Below are 17,984 nucleotides of genomic sequence, written 5' to 3'. Positions count from 1 at the left end.
TGTCCTCCACCAGAAACCTGGTGGATTTCAAGTCTGGATGAACAATGTCTCCCAAATTAAAGTTCCCTCTCCAGCTCAACAGCACGCAGGAGTCCAAGACAAGTAAATAGGCTGCTTCTTGAGGAGTTGGGAAGCTCTGTTTGCCTGTGACTAGACTGAAGGAGCTACAGAGTATATAAAGAATTCAAATATCAGATACTCTTCATTCATCTTCCTGTGATAGAAGCAAAACATAACATATACCGCTTTAGCCCTGAGAACATAGGGGTACCTGGCTGTTCTGGCTGGTAGAGCATACAGGTCTTGATCTTGGGGTCCTGAGTTTGAGCCTTAGCTTGAGTATGGAGATTACTTTAAAAAATAAATTTAGGGGCGCCTGGGTGGCTTGGTGGGTTAAAGCCTCTGCCTTCAGCTCAGGTCATGATCTCAGGGTTCTGGGATCAAGCCCCGCATCAGGCTCTCTGCTCAGTGGGGAGCCTGCTTCCCCCCTCCACCCCCCACCCCCCCACCTGTCTCTCTGCCTACTTGTAATCTCTGTCAAATAAATACATAAAAATCTTTTAAAAAATTTCAAAAAATAAAAAAATCCGAGAGCATACAATTTTCAGTGATTAAATTCTCTTCTATCATATGTAGTTACCATATTGTTAGAGGAAAGAGAAACCCCCCACATCTGCTGCCCAGCCCTGCTGAACGTATCCACACTCACTTCTGTCTTCTCTCTACTCCGGGCGGGGACAGCGTCTTAGAACATCTAAGGTGTTTTAGAAAGGCACCTTGTTCTCCAAAATAGCTTCCCAGCTGTGGCTACATCTCATTTCCAAATGTTAAAACGTGTGTTAAGCACACATTTTTCAGAGGCTGTTTTTCTTACAAAGCTTTAGACCTTTTCCCACACAGCACTTTTTAGTGGCCCCAAAACCTTCCTCCAGGGCTCTTACTATTTCACTTCTGGTCATTTTTGCTTTGTTTTTTTCTTTTTTTTCCTAAAAATGTGTTCCAATTATAATTAGGATTTTATTTTTAATAATTTTTAAGTGGGCTCTAGGGCCAGCATGGGGCTTGAACTGATGATCCTGATATCAAAGAGTTGCATGCTCTACCAACTGAGCCAGGCAGGTGCTCCTGATTTTATTTTATTTTATTTTTTATTTTTTATACATTTTTTAAAAGATTTTATTTATTTGACAGACAGAGATCACAAGTAGGCAGAAAGTCAGGCGGGGTTGGGGGGGGCAGGGTCACTGCTGAGCAGAGAGCCGGATGTGGGGCTCCATCCCAGGACCCTGAGATCATGACCTAAGCCAAAGGCAGAGGTTTTAACCCACTTAGCCACTCAGGTGCCCCTTTTTTATACATTTTTAAAAATATTTTTTATTATTCATTTGAGAGAGATAACAAGAGCACAAGCATGAACAGGGGGAGAGGCAGAGGGAGTGGCAGAGGAAGAGGGAGAAGGAAACTCCCCCCTGAGCAGGGAGCCTGATGTGGGACTCGATCCAAGGACCCCAGGATCATGACCTGAGCAAAAGGCCAACTGAGTGAGCCACCCAGGCGCCCCCTGGTTTGTTTTTTTTTTTAATTTTTTTTAAAGATTTTATTTATTTGACAGAGAGAGATCACAAGTAGGCAGAGAGGCAGGCAGAGAGAGAGAAAGAGAGGGAGGAGGAAGCAGGCTCCCTGCCTAGCAGAGAGCCTGATGCAGGACTCGATCCCAAGACCCTGAGATCATGACTTGAGCCGAAGGCAGAGGCTTAACCCACTGAGCCACCCAGGCAGCTCCCCCTGGTTTTATTTTTAAATAAGGGTGCCTATGGTCCATAATTCTCCCAACAGTTGTAACAACCAGCTGTATTTACAAAGGCTTTTTCTAAGTATATTTTCTTAACTGTCATAACTTTTCACAGACAATGTCAAGCAAAACTGAACCAGAGATTGTGAAGTTAGCATTTAACTAGTAATTTTACTTGCGGCACTCATTGTTGAGAAAACTATCTACCAGGAAAGAATATACAGGTGAAGCATGAACCTCCTAGATACAGTGTACTACATTGCGTTTTATATATGCCATGGATGATAGTACTTGTAATTAAAAGACTGTGGGGCCAGGAAATTACATATATTTTATACATGTAACTGTCATATGCCCCTAAATGGGAGATAAACCAGGGTGGAGAATTACAGAACCTGAATGTGTAATTCTGAGAAAAACAGAATTAAAATTAGGCACTTTTTTAAAAACAATTTTAACAATTTTATTTATTGTCAGGGGGAGAGAGAGGGAAAGAGCATACAAGCGGGAGCGGCAGGCAGAGGGAGAAACAGGCTCCCTACTGAGCAAGGAGCTGGATTCTGACTGCTAGTTCTAGCACACACACTTCTTAATAGTGCCTAATTTTATGGGATGCCTGGGTGGCTCAGTCGGTTGGGCGTCTGCCTTCGGCTCAGGTCATATCTCAAGGTCCTGGGATTGAGCCCTACATTGGGTTCCCTGCCAAGTGGGGAGCCTGCTTCTCCCTCTGGCTCTGCCACACTGCCCCTGCCTATGCTTATGCTCTCTCTTCTCTGTCAAATAAATAAAAATTTAAAAACCTTTAAAGTTTATATTTATTTATTTTAGGGAGGGAGAGTGAGCATGCACAAGCACAGGTAGGGGAAGGGGCAGAGGGAGAGAAGCAGACTCCCCGCTGAGCAGGGAGCCCAACATGGGGCTTGATCTCAGAACCCTGAGATCATGAGCTCAGTGGAAATCATGAGTCTGGTGCCAAATCAACTGAGCCACCCAGGTGCCCCAGAAAATTTCCTTTAAAACAAAACAAAATAACAGGGGTGCCTAGCTGGCACAGTAGGTAGAGCATGTGACTCTTGATCTCAGAGTACAAAGACAAACACTGTAGGACTTAAAGTACAGAGGATTTTAGGGTAAAGTGACAGGAAGTTAGAACACTGAAAAAGTTCAGAGGTACTGCAGAAGGCCTGTGTGCCCTGAGTAGAAATCAGTAATGGAGATGTATTTATGGCTGTAGGAGAATTCCTGAGAAGCTTTTGCTGGACTTTGACTGTCTGCAAGAAAAGCAGTAGTTACTTGGCACAAAGGAATCAAGTTAAGATAGAAGGGAAAGAAGGAATGGTCAGGGAGAAACCTGTGACCAATGAGTCAGATAGAATATAGCCCTAGATTGCATTCTGAATGTAAGTTAAGAGTGAGCCAATAAAGAAGGGTAGTCTAAAGGGCAGAGAATAGTGACTCAGAGACTGTAGCTAAGTGAACAAGAATTAACCTAGTGGGGAGGAACAGGAGATTTTACTGGACCATGAATTCATTGTGACCCCACAGTGTAAAGTTGTCACTAAAACTATCATGTTCACAGTATTCCATTGCTGAGGTCCCACTGAGTTCTCTGGCCTCTGTTTTGTCCTCAGTACTGCTGGGCAATTCCTTTATGGGTCCTGCTCTACAACTATTAGCCCACTCTTTTCCTCAATAATATCGATGACAATGAGGGGCACTTGTGTGGTACAGTCGATTAAGTGACCAAATCTTAGACGGCTCAGATGGGATCGACCCCTAAGTCAGGCTCCACGCTCAGTCTGGAGTCTGCCTGAGAGTCTCTCTCTCTCTCTCTCTCTGCCCCTCCTGCTTGTGCTTTCTCTATCTCTAAGATAAATTAATTACTTAAAAATAATAATATTGATGACAATAGAAGCAGTAAGGAGCATTTATTAAGCAGTTACTATGTGCTGGGCACTATCGTAATAAGCATTAACCTAGGGGTTCCTCACTTTAACCCTGTTAGGTGAGAACTATTACCTCCATTTTGCAGAAGATGAAACAGATTGAGATCCAGGGTCATGCTGCTAGGAAACAGAAATTCGAATTCGAACCCCAGCAGTCTGGTTTCAGAGTCTGAGCTCTAATTAAATAGTGCCAGAAACCCTATGATCTTATTTGCTTGAGCTCATTTGAGCAGATAACCTTGTGTTCTACTTCACAGAGAACATTGAGGCTGTGGGGGCTTAATTCCTCATTTCCTATTCCTGTACGGAACCTAGAGCTCTTACCCACTTCCCCACATCCCAAGGAAAGCAACAGCCTTTTGTCTTCTTGAGGCTCCTCCCTCCACCTGTGCATTCATCTCATCCCCTCCTGTCACGACAAGAATCAAGACCATGTCCAAATGATTTCTAGCTCCCCTTCTCCCCCACCACATTCTCCTTTGTCTTCCATCTTTATTCCTACAGACATTAGTGTCTTCTGATACTAAGGAAATGCCCCCCAAATCTCTTCCTTTTACCCTATGCCTTGAAGTTTCTTGAAGTAAAGACTGTCAGTCATCTGTGCCTTTAGAAAAGTTGTTCTGGTAAGTAAATTTGCTTTGGATATAGGTTATTAAACTATTAGCTAGACTCTCTAAGAAAAAAAGGAAAGGGCTCAAATAAATAAGAAATAAAAGGGAGGAAGTTACAGCTGATACCAAAGAAACACAGCATCGTAAGAGAATGCTGTGAACAATTATAGGTCGGTAAGTTGGACAACCTAGAAGAAACTGATACATTCCTGGAAACCTACAGTCTTCCCAGACTGAATCATGAAGAGATAGAAAACCTGAATAGGCCAAACAAAAGCAAAGAACTTGAATCAGTAACCAAAAACTAAACAAAAAGGCCTCTGCCCAGCAAAGGAAACCATCAACAAAATAGGCAATCTACTAAATGGGAAAATGTATTCGCAAATCATATTATCTGATAAGGGGTTAATATCCAAAATTACAAAGAATTACAACTCAATAATAGCAAACAGTCTGATTAAAAAATGATCATGGGACCGAAATGTCATTTTTCCAGAGAAGTCCTACAGATGGCCCACAGCATCTGAAAAGATGCTCATCGTCACTCATTATCGGAAAGTACAGACCAAAATCACAGTGAAATATCCCATCACACCTATCAGAATGGCTGTTGTCAAAAACACCATGACAGCCATTAGGGAGCATGTGGAGGAAGGGGAACCATCGTGCTCTGTTGATGAGACTGCAAACTGGTACAGCCACTGTGGAAAACAGTATGCAGGTTCCTCAAAAAAGTAAAAAACAGAGCTACCATATAATCCAGCAATTCCACTTCTGGGTATTTACCCAAAGGAAATGAAAACACTAATTCGAAAAGATAAACACACCCCTCTGGTCATTGCAGTTATTCACAATAGCCAAGACAGGAGCGCCCACAGTGTCCATTGATGGATGAATGGAATATCCAGTGGAATATTAATCAGCTATGAAAAATGAACTCTTGTCATTTGTGACCACATGGATGGACCTTAAGCGTATGCTAAGTGAAATAAGTCAGAGAAAGACAAATACTGTAGGACTTTACTTTTATGTGGAATTCAAAAAACAACACAAAACTCATAGAGGCAGAGAACAGATCGGTGGTTGCTGGTGGAAGGGGGCAAAATGGGAGATGGGAGATGAAATACAAACTCTAGTCATAAAATTGGTAAGTCCTGGGGATATATTGTACAGCGTGGTGACTATAGTTAGCAGTATTGTATTGCATATTATGTAACTTTGTATGCTGACAGGATACTAGATTTATTGTGATCTCTTCGCAATACATACACCTACCCAATTCTGTTGTATACCTGAAACTGTGTTCTGTGTCAGTTTTAGACCTCAGTAAAGTGCATACATTGTTCATTTTCCATATGCCAGTTTTCATTGCTGTTACAAAATCTCCTTAAAGTAAAATCTAAGTAATTACTTTCTAATTTAGATTTTAGTGTATTGTTTTAAAGATAAATAGTTGTTTTGAGCTTTAAAAAGATTATTTAACACAAGGGAACTATTGGTCCTCCTCAGGTCTCTGCTGGTCAGAACATTCCTATTGTGTTTTTTTTTTTTTAATTTTTATTTATTTGACAGAGAGATCACAAGTAGTCAGAGAGGCAGGCAGAGAGAGAGAGAGGAGGAAGCAGGCCCCCTGCTGAGCAGAGAGCCCGATGCGGGCTCGATCCCAGGACCCTGGGATCACTACTTGAGCCGAAGGCAGAGGCTTTAACCCACTGAGCCACCCAGGCGCCCCTCCTATTGTGTTTTATTCTGGGTGTACAATTTAAACAGTACAGACAGCAAGTTGCATGTTCCTAGGGGTGGTGGCGAAGGGATTTTAAATGACGCCACATGAAAGGGTGCCCAGCTGGCTCTGTCAGGAGAGCATCTGACTCTTGATCTTGGGGTTGTGAGCTTGAGCCCCATGCTGGGCATAGGGATTACTTAAAATAAAAATAAATAAACCATGCCATACGGTGGGAGCAGTGGAAGGAAATTAGACTGTTTAGCTTACACAGGGAAAGGGAAGACCTGGGGTGGGGGGCAATATAGCTGCCTCAAGTTTGTGAAAAACTTGCACGTAGGAGAAGTATTAACCTTCTACCATATATCCCCAAAGCCTGTAGCAGAGATCTGTAGGTGAAAACTACAAGGAAGAGGATTTTTTTAAAATAACAAAGTTGAGAATAAAGACTGGTCTGCCTCAAGAGAGGTAGCATTTTATCACTAGAAGGGCTGTCCGAATGGTCACAGGATGAATGGTTTTCAGGGAAATTTAAGAGGAAGACCTGTTATTGATTATAGAGCCTTTAAAGTCAGTTCTCACCTTACACTCTAGAGAGTTCGATCCTTCAGCCTGATGTGTTCAACCCAGGCTGCGTGGTAGAATCATTGTAAAGGAGAAATACTGATGTTCAGATCCTATCTCAGTCTGTTAAATTGGAATGTTTGGGTCATGGTCTGGGCACTGATATTTTTTTTTTAAAAAAGCTCTCTGATTGGTTCTGATGTACAGCCGAGTCTGAGAACCTCTGCTACAGCTGAATCAAGCTGAATTGAATAAAATGGCATGGGTTAGTATTTTTACCTAGAATAACTACGGACTACAGTGTTTGAGTTGTGCGAAGGTCAGTGTAATGTAAATGCCATCACATATTGTTGTATTTATGCCTTATTCAAATTCATATGTCTTAGAACATATTCCATTACAGAAACAAAACAATTTCTGAAGAACCACAGTAGGAGGTTGCCCAGTGTGAAGGATTTTAGCTGTAGCTGTAGCGTGTGCGTGCCCCCAGAGAGAAATTGCCTATAGCAGTTCATCAGTAAATGGATGAGGTGATTATTGGTCTCCATAGAATAACGAATTGGGTATTATAAATCTGAAATTAGTGCATTCCCTTTTTTATAAGTTCACCTGGGAGCCTTTCATTTGGATACAGACCTGGGTCCGTGTTGTCGTGTGCTCGTGAAGTGGGGAGCAGTCTTGCAGAAATACAGAGAAGCACTTGACAGTGGGTGTTTACTTCTCCCAGAGCTGCTCACAGACAGTATATTCATTGCCACTACAGAAGTGCCAAGTGTTTTTTCAAATCATTAAGTTTTGTTATGCTTGTTAAAAAAAAAAACACATGAGAACTATTCTCCTGAAGTAGTTTTCTGCTTGTTTAATTTATATTCCCTTCTGTTTAATCTTCTCTTTGAAGCTATTGGTGTCAGTAACCAGAGGGAAACCACTGTAGTCTGGGACAAGTTAACCGGAGAGCCTCTCTACAATGCTGTGGGTAAGCTGTTGTTCATGGATGTCAAATGCAAGGCCTTTCTCCACTTGCAAGCACTGTTCCCCTGAAATGTGTGGCTGAGAAAGCATGCAGCCGTGTTTCCTATAGTCGGATAGGATGACCAGAATAGTCCTCTAAGAAATGAGTTGTTCTCTTATTTGCCACTGTCAGGTATTTATTGACATCTTGAATCACATCTTTCTCCTTTTCCTGATTGTTTGTATTATACAAATGGTTCAGCGTTGCCACAAATGTTTTATAGTCCCTGCTGTTTCTGACGCCTAGAAGAGTTCATGCCTCCTCCCCTGAAAAATCAAAATTACACATGTTCACAGTCATCTCTCTGTGAGGTACTTGTGTACCTGTTCTTCCCGTCTAGTAATTGGAATTGACTCATCTGAGGTTATGAAAATAAAATGTCTACATTTTAGCTCCTTCTGCTACACATCAGGCTATTTCAGCAGGGGTTCAAGAACTCAAAATTGCAAATAACACCAACATTAGGTATCATATCTTACTTAAATGTGAATGACCATGAGTATAATGTAGCATACTCTTGCATGTGACATTTGGGTGGTAAATGACACTGTCAGTTGCTAAAAGGAGAAGTTTGTTGTAAATATACTGTCACTGAAATGCATCATTCTGTTCACAAATAGCAAAACAAAAGTTTTTGTCAATAAAATACCACGTTGTGAGGTAGGGAATGGAAGCAGAAGCAGAGATGGGATGATTTCTAGAGTGACCTGTTTTTACTTGATAGTTATCTGAGTAGTATAGTTACTTTAGTATTGATTGGGAGAAAGTGATATTCAAGCAGAAAATACACTAATATGGTGCCTTGTAAGAATAGCATGAAACCTTTAGAAAAAACATTTATAAAAAATTAAGGTATTTAATGTTACTGTGTTATCAGAGACCATTTAGTTTGTCTTCTCTACTTGGTATAAAAAAATTAGAGGCTCAGAAATGTCAAAGAATTGCAACCATAGGTCTGTTACACAAAAGTACATGTTTTAAATCTTTATTTTGTTTTCCTTCTCATGAGCAAATCATGTTGAATACAAGCAAAGCAGGACATGACAATTTTCATGACTGATACCCAGGGGGTACCCTTTCACGGATCACTATTTGCCAACTTCTTGAACTAGTTAGGGTTTTACTCCCCCCCCCCCTGCTTAGGGAAAAGGAAGGACCTTCTCAAAGGAACCAGAAAGTTCCTGTTAAATTCTAACTTTGAATTTTAAAAATGCAACTTTGGACTTTGAGTTGTCATTTTAAAATAATGCAACTAGGTTAGTTGAAGTTATACTTAAAAGATTTAAGTAAAACTTTTATCAGAAATACTTTCTTTTCTGATGTGCTTATGTACTCGTTTCCTTTTCTTCTACCATTGTCCCTTTGTGCCCCATCCTATGTGCTTTTCAGTACTAATTCCTACTGCATCTGTAGAATGTGAAGAACCTTTTTTCAATCCTGAGGCAGGCTCTTGTCTGAGAACTTAGGTGTTTGGTGCTATACTGGGTGTGTTATAGAGGGTATGAGTTATTGGCCGGTTTTACAAACATTTTGTAACCTAGTTTTGGTAAGAGACTAACACAAAATTAGGGAATCATTGATAAACTATGCTGCTAAAATGAATAGGAATTAGAGCAAGTGCATGTTAGTATGGATTTTGAATTTGGACATACCGTTGGGGGAGCTTGAACTCCGTCCTAGACCTTGAAGAATGTGTTGGATTACATTAGGAAAAACAAAAAATGAAAGCTAACGTGAATAAGTTATGAAAATGAAAACATCTAAACATACCTCACCAGAGTCAAGAGACTGATCTGATTTGCAGATAGGATGACTTATTTATTAGTTTTAATAGAACTAATGGTGATGATAATGCTCAGTAAGTCCTAACATTACTGTGTACTACACATTGTGCTAAACACTTTGCCCATATTATTTAATCTCAGTGATCCCAAAGCAGATTTTACATGCCTTTTCTTACAAATGAATTATGGGGGAAGCAGCTACATAACTTGTCCATTGCCATATAGCTGTAAGAAGAGGTAAAGGCACAGTTTGAACATAACTCTCTCCAACCCTCAAGCCTGTGTTCTCGTTTGGTTAAAAAGGGGTTGGTGAGGATATGGAGGGCACTGAAAACCATACACTGGGTAACATGGGACAAAATGAGTAATAAAGGAAAGTTACCTTCCCGTATGGTGGAATGGGCTATTTCAAATGCACCTCTTGAGAACAGCTCGAGAAGTTGTACAAAACAAAATAAAACTGTCTGAGGGACTGGAAGGCTCCCAAGGCAGTGAGGAATTATGGGACCAAAATCCAGGAGAGAGGGAAAGCCCAGAGAGATAAGCCTGGCATTTGTTGCTGCTTATTCCTTAGAAATACTTGTAGATTCTTAGAGCGGTATCTGAGGCTAAGTAGCGTTTTCATAGGTTCATGGAAATAGGGAGGCAAAAGGTAGGCTGGCAGGAGTAGAGATAAATGTGGGCAAAATCTTGCAACTGTGAAGGGCCACCCCTTGAAGTAAGGTAAAGTAGGAATATACTACCCATCACAGGACTTAGAGCCCGGATTCAAGTAAATTAAAGCACTGAGTGGATTATGGTGATCTAAGATTGCTAATGCGCTTAGCCTAACTTCCTTTCAGAAACAAAAATGAACCCTTCCTGGAGGAAAATTATCTCTCCAATTTTTCATATATGATTTCTAGTTTTCTATAAAAAATAAGCATACAAAACAAGACACGGCTAAAAACCAACAGAAACAAATAACCTTGAAACCAACCCATAAGAAATCCTGATATTAGAGTTACCAGTCTTTAATCATAATCAACATGTTCAAGGAATCCCTTGACAGGATTGATGATCTTAGCCAAGAGTTGGAAAATTAAACACAAATTCTGGAACTGTATTAAAACTCAGTTGATGAGTTTTACATCAGATTAGACACAGTTGAAGATGAATTAATTGACTTGGAAGAGAGATCAGAAGTAAATATCCAGACTAGAGCACAGGGAGACAAAGGTTTAGAAAACTGAAAAGAATCTGGGAGAAAGATGGGGTAAGGTGAGGAGGTCTAACATGTAATTGGAGTCCCAAGAGAAGAGGAGAGAGAAACGGTAAGGTTTTTCAAAACTGATGAAAGAAACAGATTCAGGAAGCACTGTGATTCCCAGGCAAGATAAATAACACAGAAAGTTATATGTAAACATATGCGGAGACCTGAAGATAAAAAGAAAAACTATGTAGCCAGAGGTTATGACCTTCAGGAGAACCCACTTTCAGGAGAATCGACTTTCAGTTGATTTTTCAATGGTAGCCAAGTAAGTCTGAATACCGTAGAATGAAATCTCTAAAGTGCTAAATGAACATAACTTCATCTAGGATTCTGTACCCATGAAAATTAAGGTGAAATACAAAAGCAAAGACAAAAACTGCTAATTTGGTGGCATAAAACAGTAACATCTTAGGAGGTTCAACATTTATTAAGAATTAAAAGACATGGCAACAGTTGTACATGAAAGGAACTTGGGGTAGATGAGTCTATAAACTGTTTTTGAGGTCCTTGTATTGTCAAGGATGCATGTTGTAATAATCTCCAGGGTAAGCAATGAGAGTAAAATAATGTATAATTAGCAAGTTGATAGCGGAGGAATATTGAATGATTTTTTTAAAAAAAGGCAGGAAAGGAAAGAAAAAGGAATGTGAAACAGGAAGGAAGGAAGGACAAATAGAAGACATTTAAATCCAAATAAGTAAGTAAGTACATTAAAAAGGACGAGATTCGTTTCCCATAAAAATCTGGCAAAAGTGTTGGGACTGGTAATCAGTGGATGGGATTAGTGCCAAGACAGTAGAGAGAAGGCAAACTGGAAAGACCTTTCTGAGGGAGTCACAACCTGTATGTTAGTAAATCAGACGGGGCATAAAGATAAGGGGTGGCGAGAGGTGGTGGGGGGCAGGGCTGCAAGATTTTTAGCCTCAGGCAACAGACGGAAATTAAGATTTAATGGCTGTCAGTCTGGGAGAAAAGTGGCTGGCTTCTTTGAACAAGGTAAATATTAGACTTGTAATCAAAGCTCATTTCTGAGAAATTAGGTTCGTGGCTCTTGGATAAAGAGATTGTTCAAATGTAAGATGGAGACTTAAAGTCATTAACAGAGAGGTAAAAGTCTCCTTTTTATTACAGATGACATCACTGTAGGAATGAAGGTAAATGACTCAACAAATTTCAAGTGCCCTTCTGTGTCCATACAGGTTCTGTGATAAGCCCTACTAGGCAGCTGGTGACGAACTGGGCAGTCACCATGCTTGCCTTTGAGACTCATGGCTCAGGAGAGGAATCTAGAAGTGAGAAGGGAAAGCGAATAGAAAAGGAGGAGAAGGAAGGAGTAATGAGCTGAGAAGGGGAGCCACTAAATTATGACAAGGATAGATTCTGCCTCCCATTTCATGTCACCCAGGGAAACACTCTGGTGTCATATCTCCATGCAAGTCTCAGTTGAGAATATCAACAGTAAATCTACAGCAGCTTTCTCTTAACACAGGGTGGGATTGGTAGAAACAGAATCAGATTGTCACCTATCTTTGTCTTTGAGCTTCGTCTTTGTTTCTACCACAGTCTGTGGGTTTGATTCTCTCTCTCTCTCTCCCCCTCCCCTATGCCTTTCTCTTATAAATCTTTCACTCTAGGCCTGTCCTCTTCATCTCTCTTTACTTAATTATGTAACCTACGAGCAGTGTTTGTTATAGACAAGCCAACCAGAGAAGCAGTCTACACTTCTTTTTCTTAAAAATTGCATTTTTTATGTGGCCTGGTTTATGGTCCAGAGGTCCTTAATAAGCCATCAGCTTACTCACCCCCCAGTACCTGTTCTATCAGTGAACCTGAAATACATTTGATGAAGAAGCTGAAAGCTGAGAAAGGCTGTGTTTTTCTTATTTGCAATAAAGGTGTATGTGTTTACTGATGTCTTTTGTAACAGATACAGTGACAGGCACAGAAAAAAAGCTTAAAAATTCAGTCCATGGAGGCACAGATGGCCTGTTTCATACAGTTTGAGAATGTATGTGTTAATTGTGAGGTAGACACTGGTATCGTACCTGAAATGAGCAGTGTCACTGGGCATCACTGCTTTGCAGTTGCTGGGCCATGATGTAGCCATTGACTCCGATGGGCCGCCCGGCTGGATTGCAGGACCTTTGTGGCCCTTGTGTCCTTCGGCTTCTCTCCTCTTTCTTCACTCATCCTTGCCCCTGTGGTGCTTTTCTCTCTCCCTCTTAGTGTTCCCTTCATCAGTATTCTTTTCCAAGGACTACCCTCTACCCCAACCCCTGCCATTTTTCCAAGCCTTTTTCTTCCAAAACCAACTTAAAAAAAAGATTTTATTTATTTATTTGACAGAGGGAGACACAGTGAGAGAGGGAACACAAACAAGGGGAGTAGGGGAGAGAGAAGCAGGCTTCCCACTAGGCAGGGACCCCAATGTGGGGCTCAGTCCCAGGACCCAGGGATCATGACCTGAGCCCAGGACAGACACTTAATGACTGGGCCAGCCAGACACCCCCAAAACCAGCTTTTATTAGTGGTCTGCATGCCTTGCTGGGTTTACAAATACACTGCAAATGAAATTGAGCACAACTACAATGGCACAGCCAAGCCCAGAACCACTGAAGTGGGGGGAATGGCTTGAATCAGTGGCGTTTAATATCTTCTTGTGCATATTTCACTGATGCTACCAGTGAAATACTCTGCCCTAATGAGAATGGCACAACTGTTTCCCTCCTCCTTGGACATATGTTGTCATTCTCTATTACAGTGGATGGGTGTGCACGGCACCATCCAGTAGCTTTCTATAGAGCATAGCTCATGCTTTAATATCAAAGTATTATTCATATTAAAAACTTACATCCAGGGAGGCAAGAGCCACTGACTTAAGAACTTTAGTATATGAAAGAAAACCACTGACAAAAATCATTTGTCTCCGATCCATTTTTCTTTAGTTAAATGTTATGGCAAACATGTTGGATTTAAAGTTTCCTGTGGCTCCACTGGTGAACATGTGACTCTTGATCTTGGGATTGTAATTTTGAGCCTCACATTGGGTATAGAGATTACTTCAAATAAAATCTTCAAAAAAATAAAAATAGGGGTGCCTGCATGGGCCCATTTTGTTGAGCATCAGACTCTTGATTTCGACTCATTTCATGATCTCAGGATCATGGGATCAAGCCCCATGTTGGGCTCTGCACTCAGCACAGCCCCGCTTGTCCCCGCCCCTCCAATAAATAAATAAAATCTTTAAAAAAAAAAATCAAGTTCCCTATGACATACAACTGCTCATGCAGTTATAAACATGGATCATCCTCTTTGCCTTTGTTACTTTTTATGTACTGGTTCACCCTGGGCCAGTGATTAAACCTGTGTAATCATTTGTCAAGCACTGAAGGACCTTGAGCTCAATTTTTTTAACCTTTTCTGGGATTGGTTTATATTTCAGAGGATCAGCATGAAAGAAAACCCTAAATGACAAGCTACCTAAAACTTGGAAGCACACTTGTTTTAAACAACAAAAGCGTAGTTTTGTTTTTATTATTTTGCTTTGGAAAGGAGCAGATGTTTTTATTTTTGTAAAATCTAGAATATTCAGCTTGGTCAAGATATATTTAATTTCTCCTTATTTCAAGTTGTTTATTACCAGTCTTTGAATGTCTTACATTTCCTTCAGTCTGGGGTTAAAAAGAAATCTGTGTATTTTGCAATTAATGAATACTTCAACTCTGGCCAATTTAAAAAGAAACTGGATTTGGTTTCAACTCAGAGGTTTCCGATCTTTGCTATTTCTTTATATTCCATTTAAGACTTTGAATTCATTCTGGCTTACCTGCATGGTAGGGGTTTCATGCTGGATTCAGACTCTGGGTTCAAATCCTGGCTTTTCCACTTACTACCATTCTGTGCCTGTTCCCTCGACAGTTAAAATGGAGACAATTTAACAATTTAAGTGTGGACCTCTTAGACATGAATTAAAAATGAGTGAGTTACTACATGTAAAGTATTTACGGTGCCTAGCAGATAAGAAGGTTTCAGTAAGTGGTAGCCATGGCTACTATTCTGAATTGGCTACGGGTCTTTTTAATCCAGAAATGCCAAATGGAATCATTGACTTACCCACGACAGGTGTTCTTGGGAAAAATGCGGAGTTTACCTGGGTCGCACACACTTGAGTGAGTCATTGGTATGTTGCCATATATACACCTAGCAGCTGAAATAGTTTTTAGTGCCCCCCTTGTGGCGAATATATGTTTTAAATCACCTCCCTCCCTTACACTCCATTTTTCTTTTGGCCACTTGAGATTTCTGAAGATGTCATCAGGCGAGGGACAGTCATCAAGTATAGTCTCTTGTCCTTTGCAAGTGACCTCTTACCCAGCTTAATTAATAGTTTAACTTTTGGCAAGTGATAACACAAAGCAGTTAAATCTGGTTGACCATTATGCTGTCTCTGGGGGGGGGAAGCGAGCTGATAACACTTTGTGTAACTGTCAGCAGTCCTTGCTTAGGGTGTGCCCCTTAACCTGGGGCCTCAGGGCAACTCCCTCCTCGTCCTCCCTGTAGCTCCTCCTCACAGTCAGTCCTCCCAGAGGAGATTTCGCTATTTGCCTTCGCCTCCAGTCCATTGAAAATAATTCTGATTATTTCTGGTTGATTTTAAATTTTTTTCTTAGGTACTTTTCCCTTTAATTGTTCTGACTAATCAGAACTGATACAAATTTCTGAATATTCTCAAAGTCCATTCTTCCCACCAAATTGACCCTGGTCCGTGGATGTTGAGGTGACTGCATTTCTCTTCACTCTTAAAACTTTGTTTCTCAGACTAGACCAAATCTAATGGATCTGTATTGAATGGGACTTTAACACAATTGAGAGTTTATCACATCCTCCAAGTGGGTTTTTTTTAAACTTACTCACTTCATGGTTTGAACCATTTAAGATGGTTTTTTTTTAAAGATTTTATTTATTTATTTGACAGAGAGATCACACCTAAGCAGAGAGGCAGAGAGGGGGCGGGGTGTGTGTGTGGGGAGAAGCAGGCTCCCCGCTGAGCAGGGAGCCCCCATGTGGGCTTGATCCCAGGACCCTGAGATCATGACCTGAGCTGAAGGCAGAGGCTTAACCCACAGAGCCACCCAGGCGCCCTGGTTGGAACCATATAAATCCAATCGACTGGGTCTAAATAAGGGACATGCGTTATGAAAGTAGGCTGTCTAGTATTCAGGACTCCCTAGCATCGGTTTTCCTTACTTTTTCCCCCAAATTATTCTGGAACTTACCAGTTCCCTGCTCCCTTGGGACATGTTTCTCCTGTTTGTGGCAGTGGGCTTCACCTCCTGCCACCCTTATCAGGAAAACACTTTCTTGGGGCCATGCCTTCCCAGAGCAGCCTTCTCCCATCTTCTGTAAATCGCCCCAACAGACCGTGGCGCGCTCCTGGCTGCCCCTAGCCCAGGCAGTCTGGCTTGCTTCAGCACACAGCCGTTCCCCATCTCGGCCTGGGCGAGCACTCAGTAACCCGCTGAGCCGCTTTGCTAGCCAGGGTGCAGCTCTGCGCCGAGGTAGGCCAAGGTAGGGATGAGTCATCCAGAAGTGGAAGCCCGTATTCTGTACCTGCTCTTTGTCCACACGGACGAAGTCGACCGAACCAGAGACTGACGTCAGGCCTGCCTTCGTGTCCCTGCCTCTTCCTCTGCTTTTTCTATGCTCACACGCGTAGAAAATGCTCATTCTGGGGAACTTGCCCACGTGGTCTGCCATTTTCCCAGTGGTCGACGACAGAACACACACACCTTGAATCTGGCCACCTCTAGCATGAATTGCCATTATTTCTCCTAATGCTCCAGCCGCTCCAGTTTCTCCCGGCCCTTCCGACCCAGTTGCCCCAGTTGCCGTTGTTCGCTCTGGCTCTTCGGTTCCGGCTGCTGGCACTTCCTCAGGTATTGGTGCTCCGGCTTCTGCTCACTCCCCGGCCTCCCGACTCAGACGTGCTGGGGGAGATTGACCACCACTGCTGGATGCGGATCTAGCGCTTCATTTGATTGTTCTCAGAAATTATCTACACAAGGGGCTTGGTCGTCCAGCTTGGGGTCTTCTCTTTAGCTTTTGGTCTCTCTTCCTGCAAATCTAATTCTGCCATCTTAGCTTCTTTAATGAGTTTTCTAATTGTTTTGTTCTTAATTCAATTAATTTTGAGCATTCGTGAATTGTTTGGTAGTATATCCACCACTGACCATTTTTCTCTTTGGCAGTCGTACTAATTCGTTCCATGTATTCTAATTGCCTTAAACTCTTGGGCTGTAAAAACAAAGTGAATCTGCCAGCCTTCTGTGATCACGGAGTAATGGCAGGAGAGGGACAACGGAGACCATCTAGTTCAACTGCCTTATTTTATATTCAGGAAATCTAAGCCACAAGGGGTTAAGTAGACTTGCTTGAGTCATGTAGCTTGTTGGTGGCAAAATCAGAAGACCTAGAACTTGGCTCTCCTGATCTCACGTCCAGTGTCTTGACTCATTTTGGTGAGGGGTTGATTCTATGAATTCTGCTGTGGATACTTGCAAGCTCTCAAGTGAGGAGTAAAATGCCCAGTTACGTAAGTGGGCTTTGTCCAGGAGCAGTTAAGTTCCAGAGCCACTGGGACTTGAGAGCCATCTGGTCACCAGTTTGTCTGTCACTTGGTTTTTAAAGAAATGACTGGAACAAACTGCATATCCTAAAGTTCATGCCCTAGAAAAGAGCGTCTCAAGTTCTAGTATGTAATACTGAATAACTTGGGATGCTTATAGCAGAAGTAGAAAGACTCAGGCCTTCCTTGCCTAGACCTGCAGCTGGAATCGTGCAAGGTAGGGCTTGGAATGTGCGATTTCAAATTTTTCCAGGGGTTTCTGGTGTGCTTTTTGGGTAAGGGTTGCTGCTGTGGAGTCTGAACAGTGCTGCTTAGAAGATGGGCACCTATTTAAAAGGTGTGTTTCTGGGCTCCCTCCCTGGACCTACTTTTCTAGAATTTCAGGGAATGGGGTCCATCCTGAAGCTCCTTAGTGATTATTTACATTAAAATACAGAAAAGTCCTGATCTAGGAGGCTTTGAGTCATTAAACAGCCCAGAACAATGACTTTCAGGTCCTTCGTTCATGTTCCTTGATGAGGAACATATTTTACATCATGATTCATTAAATTCATATAACTAAAAAGTTCCACATACTTACAGAGTTCAGCAGACTCTGTTATTTTCCATTCTAATGCATCCTATTTCTTTTTTAAGAGTAGATAGTCAAAACACACCCAGTTGATTTTTAACCCC

General features: G+C 41.6%; 1 protein-coding gene across 9 annotated transcripts in view; it reads left to right on the top strand.

Annotated features, from left to right (window-relative positions):
- The window catches only part of GK (glycerol kinase), a 78,309-nt gene that overhangs the window by 17,182 nt on the left and 43,143 nt on the right, over positions 1 to 17,984 (top strand). For 5 of the 9 annotated variants that reach the window (XM_082717923.1, XM_082717924.1, XM_082717927.1 and 2 more), the window contains exons 4-5: positions 7,535 to 7,612; positions 16,528 to 16,620. In XM_082717923.1, coding sequence (XP_082574049.1) covers positions 7,535 to 7,612; positions 16,528 to 16,620 — 171 coding nt within the window. The remainder of the gene's footprint in view (positions 1 to 7,534; positions 7,613 to 16,527; positions 16,621 to 17,984) is intronic. The other 4 variants (XM_082717930.1, XM_082717928.1, XM_082717929.1 and 1 more) reach the window with 1 other exon arrangement.

The sequence above is a fragment of the Mustela nivalis genome, assembly GCF_964662115.1.
Source record: "Mustela nivalis genome assembly, chromosome: X".
Classification (NCBI taxonomy): Eukaryota; Metazoa; Chordata; class Mammalia; order Carnivora; family Mustelidae; genus Mustela; species Mustela nivalis.
The sequence above is the reverse complement of the archived record's forward strand: the minus strand, read 5'-3'. Positions and strand labels throughout refer to the sequence as shown.